The sequence below is a fragment of the Alligator mississippiensis genome, chromosome 5 (assembly GCF_030867095.1).
Source record: "Alligator mississippiensis isolate rAllMis1 chromosome 5, rAllMis1, whole genome shotgun sequence".
NCBI classification, from domain to species: domain Eukaryota; kingdom Metazoa; phylum Chordata; order Crocodylia; family Alligatoridae; genus Alligator; species Alligator mississippiensis.
This window is the reverse complement of record NC_081828.1, coordinates 177,369,970-177,382,210: the sequence shown is the minus strand read 5'-3', so window position 1 is coordinate 177,382,210 and position 12,241 is coordinate 177,369,970. Positions and strand designations below refer to the sequence as shown.

General features: G+C 41.7%; 1 protein-coding gene across 1 annotated transcript; it reads left to right on the top strand.

Moving 5' to 3' along the window:
- Positions 1–289: 289 nt before the first annotated feature.
- Positions 290–11,869, top strand: CLDN12 (claudin 12). Its single transcript, XM_006258930.4, has 3 exons — positions 290–846; positions 6,320–6,379; positions 8,120–11,869. Exon 3 carries the CDS (start codon positions 8,142–8,144, stop codon positions 8,877–8,879), a length of 738 nt encoding a protein of 245 aa, XP_006258992.1. The 5' UTR covers positions 290–846; positions 6,320–6,379; positions 8,120–8,141; the 3' UTR covers positions 8,880–11,869.
- Positions 11,870–12,241: the final 372 nt, after the last annotated feature.

Sequence of the window (12,241 nt, the reverse complement as noted above, 5' to 3'; positions counted from 1 at the left end):
GAGAGGAACGCATTGGAGAAACAAGGCCCACTTCAATCCCTGCCTCATGAGTGGCTTGTATTGTGCTTTCAGATGATTTTGGAGGCAGTCCAAGACGTCAGTATCCCTTTCCTGCGTTTTATTTCCCCACCCTCCCTTTGTTCTCTACTATAAAACACAGGCACAAACTATTGACTCTTTAGGATTTTTATTGGAAGGTTTAAAATTCTCTTTAGTGTTGCTGTTGTGGAAAAGAATTTGAAAATATCACCCCTTTAAAATCTCAGGTATAACAAGGGGAAAGAAAAAAATAACCTAATCTCTAATGGTAACAGAGCTGGGTTTTTTGGGTTTTTTTCTTTTTAACTGCTGATACTGGAAAAGAAACCTGGCTGAGATAATCCAATCTGTATGCGTAAGAGGTGGCTTTTCCTAGTTTAACGCATGATTTATGAACAACAAAAAGCCTAAATCACTTTTAACAATCCTTGCCTGCTAACAAAGCAGAAGGCAGGGCAGGATGACACCTTAGACAATAATAACTGGTTCAGAAAGTCCTCAGCTTTCATAGGCAACAACCTACTTCACCAGATGATAATTTTAGCGCTTTATCACATTACGCAACAGTGGGATGGCAGGAATAGGCTGTAGGAGCAGATTCTCAAGGATGTTGCCTGGGAAATGCTGGCAAGAAAGCATTCTGGGGGTTGTAGTTTTTGATGTCACGAAGTTAAGCACCCTGGGAGAAGCAGGACTACAATCCCAGCATTCTTTGGGAAAAGCCACGACCTCAGGAAAGACTGGGAAAGAAGCAGCAACACCAGCGGCTCCTCACTGCAAATAAAGTGGTGTGTTCGTGAGAAGGTGGTATGTATAATTAGTAATCGTGCTTTGCAGTTATTTACTTGTGTTGCAGCCTTTTCTGTTGGAGATCAGGTGAATTCTGCTGTGTATAGGTAATGGAAAAGGGGGATTGTGTGCGCCCAGGGAGTGAAGCAGCAGAGCAGTGAAAACGGTGTATTTCTACACATCTAGAGAATGAGATGAAAGCTTAGCTATCTAGATTACCAGAGAGAACCAGGATCTCTCCTTGGCACTGGGTATTTATGTGGAAATGTAACTAAAATAATATGTATTGATGCCTTGTAATACAACCAGGCTGAGATTGTTCTGATGATTATTTCTTCCTGATTCACACTCTACCCCACACGGCACTGCCATTTCCCGGGCTGGCTGTAGGCTGTTAACCACAGTTTCTTCATCCCTTCATTGCTCATAACAGTGGGTGTCTACATTGTTGTTTTTACGCTTTGAAATACGCTCTTTCCTAATCTGGACTCTCAGCCCTGCTTTATTATGAGTTTTAGGTTTCTTATCCTTGCTGGTACATATTTAGTTTTTGCTGTATTTTTACCTATACACCCATTTACATCTTAGATCATTTGGTAAATTAAATGTACTTGGCTCTGTCTATTGAACATGGTTAACCTACTGAATAACAATGTTCCCTTTAGGCCTATGTCTCCGTATCTGTGATCCATATAACATTACAGTTCTTTAGTGGAATCAGAACCCGTGGTAGAAGTGATAGGCAGGCAAGGTTTTTTGGGTAGATGTTTCATAGTAGTTAAGGGTCAGAAGGGACCTAAATAGATCATCTAGTCTGACCCCAGACAGGTGTTCATCCAACCTCTTTTTGAATTTACCCAAGGTAGGAGCAAGGACCACTTCCCTAGGAAGTTGGTTTCAGATCCTAGCTACCCTAACAGTGAAATAGTTCCTCCTAATCTCTAACCTGAACCTATTCTCCAACAGCTTCTGGCCATTGTTCCTCGTCACCCCAGGTGCTGCTGGGGGGAATAGGGCCCTTCCTATTTGCTGCTGATCTCCTCTAACGAGTTTGTAGGCAGCCACCAAATCCCCCCTCAGCCTCCACTTGCCGAGGCTGAACAGGTTCAGGTCCCTCAGCCTCTCCTCATAGGGCCTGCCCTGTTGCCCTCCAACCAAGCGGGTGGCACTCCTCTGGACCCTCTCAAGGCAGGCCACATCCTTCTTAAAGTGTAGTGCCCAGAACTGGACGCAGTACTCCAATTGTGGCCTGACCAATGTCACGTAGAGGGGGAGTATCACCTCTCTGGACTGGCTTGAGATGCATCTTTGGATGCACAACAAGGTGCGGTTGGCCTTGCTGGCTGCGATCTGGCATTGGCGGCTCATGTTCATCTTGGAGTCGATAAAGACTCCAAGATCCCTTTCCGCCTCTGTGCTCACAAGGGGGGAGCTCCCCAGCCTGTATGTATGTTGTGGATTCCTTCTCCCCAGGTGCAGCACACTGCACTTATCCACATTGAAGCCCATCCTATTACCATCCGCCCACTTCTGTAGTCTGTCTAAATCTAATTGCCGCCTCTCTCTCCCTTCGAGTGTGCCTACCTCTCCCCACATCTTGGTGTCGTCGGCAAACTTGGACAACGTGTTTTCCACCCGCTCGTCCAAGTCACTGATGAAGATGTTGAACAGTGTAGGCCCTAGGACCGAGCCCTGGGGGACCTCACTATTCACATCCCCCCAGGTCAAGTACGACCCGTCCACCACCACTCTCTGGGTGCGCCCCATCAGCCAATTTCTGACCCATCCAACTGTGTAGGCAGCAATGCCACAGTCGCTCAATTTATTAATGAGAATGGGGTGAGAGACAGTGTCAAAGGCCTTCTTAAAGTCCAGAAAGACTACATCCACAGCGACACCATCATCCAGGGATTTAGTTACCTGGTCATAAAAGGCAATCAGGTTGGTCAGGCAGGACCTGCCTTTGATGAACCCGTGTTGATTTCCCCTGGGCATGATCTTCCCTGCTAGCCCCTCACAGATGTGATCCTTGATAATTTTTTCAAGGATTTTCCCCAAGACGGATGTGAGGCTCATGGGCCTATCATTTCCTGGGTCCTCCTTTCTCCCTTTCTTATAAATGGGGACCACATTAGCTAGTTTCCAATCTCCGGGCACCTGGCCCGTGGACCATGATCACTCGTACAGCCGGGCCAACGGCACAGCAATGACCCCCGCCAGCTCTCTCAAAACCCGTGGGTGGAGGGCATCAGGGCCCACAGATTTAAAAACATCCAGCCCTTCCAGAAGATGTGATTTCTTTTATTAGACCAACTAGATGTGTGAAATTTCCCCCTAAGAGAAACTTTACAATCTTTGCATTCTCCTATGCCTGAGGAAGAGTGAGTGGGTGTGTGCCCAAAAGTTTGCAAATAAAGAATTTTTTTTGCAAATATCTAGTTGGTCTAATAAAAGATATCATCTCTACCATGAGTTCTGATTCCTTTTGCCTGTAGACCAATATGGCTACAACCTGTATCCCTGAAAGATAGAAAGAAGAGTTCTGTAGTGGTGAATTTGACTGGCTTTTGCAAGCCTCATATAGTGGGGGTTTGGGTTGGCAGGTTATTTTTTTCCTTCTCCACTTTCTAGCATTGTGGCTGAATGCACATTGCGTACACAAGTTATTCAGCACCCAAAAGTCATGCAGGGGGTGACTGAATATTGGGGATAGAGCTGGTTACATACTCCTCACTAAATAATGCATCTTAAAAATGGTGTTTGGCACTAAATACATTCTTGGTTTGTTGGGGGTTTTTTTGCTTTTACCATCATTCATTCCACTGGATAGATGTCCAAATAATATTGACCTTTTTTAACTAAATATATCAAATAAACAATTTTACCAAATATCTGGCAAGCTCTGTTGAGGGTTTTTTTTTCCCCTACTATGGATCCTGGATCTTTAAAATATAAGGCCAGAGAAAATCTGATTTTTGGAGTGCTCTTAGCTTAGCTGATCCTCAACCAGGGTGCGAGGGATGCAGTGAGATGCTTTGAAGATTGTCACAGAAAGTGTGAGGAAATAAGGGAAGTGAAAGAAGATAAGCAGATAAGGACAGGCTCAGGCTATACCTGCCTGGACCCTCTGAAAGGAGGCAAGCACTGAAATAAAATTAGTTTTTGAAATAGGGTGATTCTCAATTCACAAAATTATGGAGGGGTGCCTTGAGTCTAAAAAGGTTGCACATCACTGCTTAGAGATTTGTGGGTCAGATACTAAAGAAGGGGATGTAAAGGGGTCTAACATCACAGTGAATAGAATGCACGGATATCCAGACACATGAAAAAACAGTTGTCTTCGCTACAACTTAAAACTAGTTCCTAAGCAGCTGGGATCTTTAGTTGTTCAGGATCAATGTTGTTCAGTCCAACAGTGACTGCCTCGACTACTTAATATGGTACAAGCTACTGTGTCTTTCTCTCCCTTGTGGAGTCTTTATTTATTTTAATTTTTTTAGCCTAGCAGCTAAATCAGATATGACCCTTGAACCGTTTCTTGATTTTTGTGTCTGGGGCAGGATGGAAACTTGTTCATACAGGAGGGCCTTCAACTCTGAAATCGGCTTTCTTTTTTGCTTAAATAAAACCTAAGATTGAATAACAGAAGTGCACATTAACAGACTTTTAAAATTAAAATATATATATTTATATCTATATATGCATCCTCTATCATAGACTTCCATCACACTTTTTTTTAAACCACCTTAAGAAACCTGCGCACCCGTTACAATAACCGCACTTGCTCCCCTGCGCCCACCTGCACCCACCCTCTGCCCTTCCCAGCCCAAACAGTCCCTTAGTCCAAACCCCAATTTGGGGTTTCCCTTCTCAGATCATTCTCTGTCCTTGTCACTGTTGATGTCATTGTCACTTCCGCTGTTTCTGATCCTGTTGTTGTCCTCCTCATTGTCTCCAGGTCTAGTTGTGTCATTGTCCCCTTCATTTTCCCTGTCCACTTCCCTTCCCAGGAGGACTGTGAATAGCCTGTGCCATGTGTCCCTTTTCCAGGTGGAATTGGCTGCATCCTCTCCCACCACTTTTCGGTAGTAGGAGTGGAGTTTGATCTGAAACATTTTAACACAGTCCGTTTGCTCAAGCTTAGTGTGTACATCAGGAGGTTCCTGCATTGCCACAGGGCCCTCCTGATGCATGATACAAACTGGTCGAGGTGGGTTGTCTGGGACCTCTGATGTTTAGTCAGGTGCCTGTATAGCACCTCCTCCCTTGTCATCAGCCTGACTCCTGTCACTTCCTCAAGGAGCTGGCTTACCTTTTCTCATGCTCCCTTGGCATAGGGGCAGAGCCAAAAGAGGTGGTCAGTGGCCTCGTTCTCACCTTGGCAGCTTGTGGTTTAGTAGGAGGCTCTGTTTGTGAGCATAGAGTCAGTTGGGTTCAGGAGCTATGGCAAAAGTTCTTAGTTTAGGGAAACTGAACATAAAAGTAATATTAAATGTACATAAAGCATATGTTTATAGATACCATTACCATATTCATTTTTTCATGAAAAAAATCTTTGGGTTAACAGCATGACGTGGCCACAAACACTTGCAGTTTTGATGTTTTCTCCAGTACAACAATAGTTCTTCAAATGTGATCTGCAGAGTTGTTCTGAGAATTAAAATATGCGGGACCAGGGCAATGGGTGTAGTGGGAGAAAAGGGGTCCAGAAAAAGCTATTTCTCTTCCAGTGCAGTCTTTAAGTGAAAACATTGGAGAACTGAAGAACAGAACAGTGGCATAATCTATATTCTAGCCAATGGTTTCTACATGCTGCCCCAATGCATCTTATTTCTATGGACTTGTTATCCTTATTATTTCAAGGGCATTTTAACACAAAACCTAAAAGAAAGAGAACAGTTTCCTTTTCTCTTCCCAACCATTAACTCAGAGAAATGTCATGGATTTGGAAGAATCAAATCCCTCAAATAATGACAAAATTGTTCTTTTAAGTTGTTTGTGATCTCCAATTTTTGCTTCTGCATGACTGCATTCAGCCTGGTCACCAAGAGTTAATTTGAAATATCCTTTATCCTACGTTCCTGGTGATAAGCATAAAGGATCTGAATAGCTCTGGTGATATCTGAGAGTTTCCATAGCAGTACAGCTTTCTTACATTGACATGCCTCAGTATCAGGGTGGGAGCTGAATACTCTTTGCACCTAGAGGGAATTAAGTAAAGGTGGAATGATCCTGGAGAGAGAATCTCTGGGAACAGGGGAGCGTTTAGGGTATTTTTGGGTTGGGTTGGGTTTGGTTTGGTTTTATATAGAAATATAGGCAACTTACAGGACAGTAATGAGCTTGGCCTGTTACTGCTGTGTTTGATGTAGAATAGGAACTCCCCTTATTCCACTTCAGTTGCTTCTGAATTATTCTGTTAATGCTATAACTGGAATTGCATGAAATTAAACATAAAATTGACTTTTTCTCATAATATTCTCTTTTCTAGATCCAATAGAACTTTTCTGCTAAGAGTTGCCAGATTTTCTCTCATTTGGGTATACTATTGGTGAGTATTTATTATTTCTTCTTATGAAGGTAACTAACCTGTTAAGTAGTATCAGCAATTCAAGCCATATCCAACCTAACAGTACCTTCTGTATAGAATAAATGTCTACTGTGTGTGATCCAAGATGCCTACTATACTGAACAGAATGGAGGAGTGAAGTGGTACCTGGAGAATGAAGAAAGTTATTTCCTTATCTCAGATTGGTTTGACTATACTATGAAGAGGGAAAAAGGGTTAAAAAGCAGATGCGTGTAGACTGTTTTCCCAGTCAAGAACTGTAGGGTTGTGTGAATAACAGACCTTTTCAGTTTGGCTTGCTGAACTGAAAAATTAAACTGCAGTTTATTAATACATGCATTTACATAATGTTGGGGGGGTTCCATTTCTCATTTAAAAGAAAAATGAAATATTTTCCTTTCAGCTTGAACAGTGTGTGTTTGACTCGTAACAAAAATGTTTAATTTTTATTTTGGACATTTTTAACAAACAACTGGAAATGGAGGGGTAGCCTTAGGCAGAAAGCACACTTTTACACATGCTCTGGGGGTGGGATGGGGGTGGCTCTCATTAGAGTGGCTCTAAGAGCCTCTCTAATTAAAGCACCATAGTGTCTCATGTATCAGCATCCCTGAGCTTCAAACTGGTGGTGGGGGTGCTTGAACTAAAGCTCATCCCCGGCCCCTGCTCCAGTCGGTGTCCCTGTGCTTCTGAATGGTATGGGGGCTTGAGCTTTAGTTCAAGTGCCCCCATCGCCATTTTGAAGCACAGGGATGCTGACATACAAGATGCTGTGGTGCTCAATTAATTTAGTCTGCTCTGATGCGCTGGCAATATTTTGTTAAGTAATGACAAGCATTTTGTTATTAGGATCTCAAGACTTAATATTATTTTTGTGCCCCCAGACAGGTGTGCAACAAGTGATTAAAAAGAATAGATATAATTTTCAGAGGTGCTGAAATGACTTTGGAATCTACTTCCTGTTGACTGTCAGTGAGAAGTCTTCTAGAGTACACTGATTTCGGTTATCTTGGAGCATCTATCTTGAAATACCTTAAGCAGGCGTGTTGTCACTATGTCTCTTGGTCTTTATTGAGGACTGCTTTCTGCCAGAGGGCTTCCTATAATGGGATACTTTATTAGGGTGTTTAACAAGGTTGCAAGTAGGAAACGATCAGAAACACAAGCATGTGCACAGATTAATGAATTGCCCTGCAACAAGGGCGTAGGACTCTTACTGTTTTGTTTTTCCAACTCCTTTGTTTAATAAAATGGTTTATTAAAGAATTGTGGTGGTTCTATGAGTCATGGGATGTGTATTGTCCACCCTGCTTTCTGGAAAGGATCTCAAGTTGTGTACCTATCAACTGGTAAACTCAAGATGTTTTAATCATTCTTTAACAGGACTTCAAAAAAAGATTGCAAATGTTACCCCGGGCTGCTGCTGCTTGGAGTGAGGATTAAGGAAGAAATGTTAGTACTTACTGACTTTAAAACTAATTGAAAATAGTGCATTAGGGTTTGATTCTCTGTGGCCTGGGACCTTGAGTTAGTGCTTCTGCCTGTACATAATGTGCACATTTAAAAACAAAAACAAAAAAACTTTATGCTTGCTTTTTACTTGTGCTGTGCTAAAGTAAGGGATGATTCAAGGTGCAAAACCATATTGAATTAGGCACTGAAGTTTTCTCTTCTGCTCTGCTTTGAAAGTCCACTTGTCGTTGAACCTTTTTTCTCTCTCAGGGGTTGTCATCTGGGGACAAACATGGGATGCCGGGATGTCCATGCAGCCACAGTGCTGGCCTTCCTCAGCGGAACAGCTTCCGTAGCAGGACTCCTTGCTGCAGTTTTACTCCCGAACTGGAGACAAATGAGACTGTACACGTTCAACAAGAATGAGAAGAATGTGACTGTGTACACCGGACTCTGGATCAAGTGCGCACGCTTCGATGGGAGCAGGGACTGTGTGATATATGACCCACAGTGGTACACAGCAGTTGATCAGCTAGATTTGCGGGTGCTACAGTTTGCCCTGCCACTTAGCATGCTCACTGCAGTTTCAGCTCTCTTTCTGTGTTTGGTTGGCATGTGTAACACAGCCTTTGTAACCAGCGTGCCAAACATCAAATTGGCCAAATGCCTTGTCAATAGTGCAGGCTGCCACCTTGTGGCCGGCCTCTTGTTCCTGCTTGCCTGTGCCGTGTGCCTCACACCATCCATTTGGGTCATTTTTTATAACAACTACCTGAACAAAATATATGAGCCAGTTTTCACTTTTGATATCTCAGTGTTTATTGCCATTGCCAGTGCAGGCGGCCTGTTTTTCACTTCAGTTCTTTTATTCCTGTGGTACTGTGCATGCAAAAGTTTACCTTCCCCTTTCTGGCAGCCCCTCTATTCCCATGCACCCAGCATGCACAGCTATGCCTCTCAACCCTACTCAGCTCGATCTCGGCTGTCTGCCATTGAGATTGACATTCCCGTTGTGACACACACCTCTTAAATGAAAGATTGTTCTGCAAGTCAGACATTCATGCTCCCTCAAACCTTGGGAGTTGCAGACTTGATTTTTCACTGTCTTGCATTGTGTTTTTAGATGCTTATACCTGGACAAAGCAGGGATAACATGCTACTATTCAAGAATCAAGGCAGTAGAGAATCGGGTCCATGCTATTAAAAGCCTGTTTACTTTTTACCGTTTCTGACCAGTCCCTTCCCTAAATTTACTACTGACAAAACTGACTGCTGCTAGTGCTGTACCAACTTGCTATTTACCCTGTCTTCTTTTATATAGGCCTCTTTGCATATCTAATTTTCCTCCTCCTAATTCAAACCAAAGGGCTTTCTGGACCTCTTTGCTGATACAATCTATCACAAGGCCCTGATTCCGTAACAAGGACCATGCTGACTATACCCTTGCACCCATGCACTGCCCATCAAAAGACAGGGGTCCAGCTTGGCACTTCTCATTGCAGGCTCAGGGAATAAAATTACACAATTTCAAACAACATGATCTGCTACTTGGAGCGGAAAGGTGGTTAGGAAAAGGGCCATGAAGTCTCACATGTACATGTGTTCTGGGATGTGATCTCCAAAAACAGCATTTGACAAACTAATTCAATTTAGTAGCAGTGCTTGGTTTTTTTTCCCATTAGGTGTACACAAAAAACACCTGCTTATGAACCTAAACTATGGAATTTGTGTCAAATTACCCTTTAATTTCAAAGGAGAACTTGATTTTAAAAAATCAGTTCAACTAAGAGTTGCATGTCCTTTGACCTGGGATCACTCTTTAGGCATAAGAGGTTGTGATTTTTTTTCCTTGCTCCTTTTCAGGGAATTCTCATTCTGCATGGATTTTGGTAAGTTGTTAGCCTTGTAAGGTCTTTCTTGTTTATGATATAATTTAAACACCACTTGTAAGTAAGCATACTGTTTAGAAACTTGAATATTGTATTTTAAAGCCATCATTAAGCAGAACAAGCCTAAAACGAGAACTGTTTTAAAGCATCATTCTATCCTGGGAAAGAATGTCATCCAGATTCCAAAGTGCAGTGCGTAAAACGCAAACATATTTGTGGACTATTCAATACTGTTTTGTTGTACTGCACTGTACATATGCTATCACCAGGCCTCTTTGAGAAGTGGGCTATAACCCTGGAGAGATATTCATCATGTTAGATGTCTTATGTATATATTAATGAAAATGAACTTACGTACTTGCAAAAGTGATGTTAATGGAAAGCTTTAAGCAGAGGTGGTTGGGCTTTTCAGGCTGCCGCTTATTGTTTTACATATAAAGCCTTCACATCTTCAGCCTTACTCCTCAGCTCTTCCCTGTTCAACTATTTTTGAATGAGCATTGTTTTCTAGGCTGCCTTTTTCTTGCCAACTCACATTTGAAGACGTGCACTGTCATCAGAAAGCTTCCATCTTCCCTACAGTAAGTGCCCCAATCACCTATGAGCATCATACACAGCCCAATAGGCCACGATTTTCAGAAGCAACCAGTAATTATTGGTTCCCAATTTAAGATGCCTTCAAGGGATTTGACTTTTCTTAAAGAGCTGAACTTTTCCCACTCCCTAAACAAGAGTTTCTCAAAATTGGACATCTCCATTCATTTTTAAAAATCTTGACCCTACACTACAGAATAATATTGTCTGTACAAACATTTCCGATGGATTCAGATTATGTTCAAGATGCGGTTCCAGTCTGAAAAGTAGCAGTGTGTTAGTGGCACCAAAATGTTCAGTGAGTGCTTGCTTCATCATGTCCTTAGTAAGTTTGCTCTGTTGACAATTTAAAAGAAAAGAGGCTTCTTATTTTTTGTCCCACAAATTCTGGGATCTGGGAGCCAGACTGGGATCTTTCCTTCCCCTGTGGTAGTTATAGACTGTGCAAGACAAGCTGTGCCCTTGTGTGAATTTCATTTCTAATGACAGTACATGGAGATGAGTGACACTGCCTTAATTCTTCGACTTAAGGCTAGGTTTGCAGGGCAGAGAATTAGAAAATAGATTGTTTGTGCCCTTAACTGCAACACACTAGATGGCATCATAATACACACAAAAACATGGGACCACTCCTATATGATCATTTTTCAAGGAGGAGCAATGTTTGATGTCATATTCATTATTCTGCTACAGACAGTGTTGCCATTTGCTTCAGCTGTGTATGCTGCTACCAGCTTGCTTTGGGCATTAAAGCAAAGGAGACGCTGACCACGGGCCCCTTTCCCCCATCTTCTTCCTGCATTTTGTATGCCTTACTCTGAGTTTTCCAGTAAATATTCCACAGCCCTGGCCCGTGTCTCTTCTGTTTTTTGGAGCCTGAACTTGCAATATGCGAAGCATTTTGGAGAGATGCTGAATGTCTTCAACTTCCATTAACTTTAAAAGGTGTTGCACATGCTCTGGAGGTAGTCAGCACCTTCCAAGTGAGAGATGTCAAGGGAAAAGAAGAAAATTGTATGGAAGATTGTCAGTTGAAAGCAAATGCATCTGGTGTTTTGATCTATATATTTATATTTTTACATTGGGGCTTTTCTGTTTTTGCCAACTGTTTTGCATTGTGCACTAAATTCCTTACTAGTATTAGTTGCTGCTAAGTTGATATAATGTAGCTCTGAAAATTGTACATTTCGAAAAATCTGAGATGGGCCTGAGCCATGGAACTCATGGATCCCAGTGTTTCATGGACTCAGATTAGGGTTTTGGTCAAGGCTATATATTAAAAATATTATGTTGCTTGTTTAGTTAATAAAAGCACGGCACAGTCCTCTAATAAAAGATGTTAATATGAGCTAAAGATCTTGTCTTAAGTAAGAATGAGTCAAGTGCTGTGCTGTATTTCTCTTTGTTTATGAAAATCTGTATTTTTCCAGGTAGAATTCCATTCTGAGTTTCAGTAATGTTTAATTAGAATGTGGATTCTTTTTATGTAAACCAGAAAATATGTATTTTTAATAAAGTGTTATACAGATATGGCTTATTTTAGGTGTTTTGTATTTTTCTTGTTTGTGTATGTATTAAAGCCATGTACTTGACCTTTCCCTAGTCATTTTAAAAATCTATGAAAATATCTGCATACTTTATTTTTCTATAAATTCATTCTGTTTGTTGTTGGTTCACTTACCGACTAAAAGGGTAGAGATTTTTTTTTTAATTTTATAATGATATTGACTAGGAATTTAAAGGGCTAATTCCCAGGATTTTTCTTTGGAAGATTTTTTTTATTTATTTAAATTTTTTGAATATTTCTTGAACTTGGGGACATTTTGTCTCCCACTATGATGTCAAAGGGCATGGTTTGATTAAAGTCTCTCCAAAGCTAATCAAGACTGCTGGGGAAACAGAAGTGGAT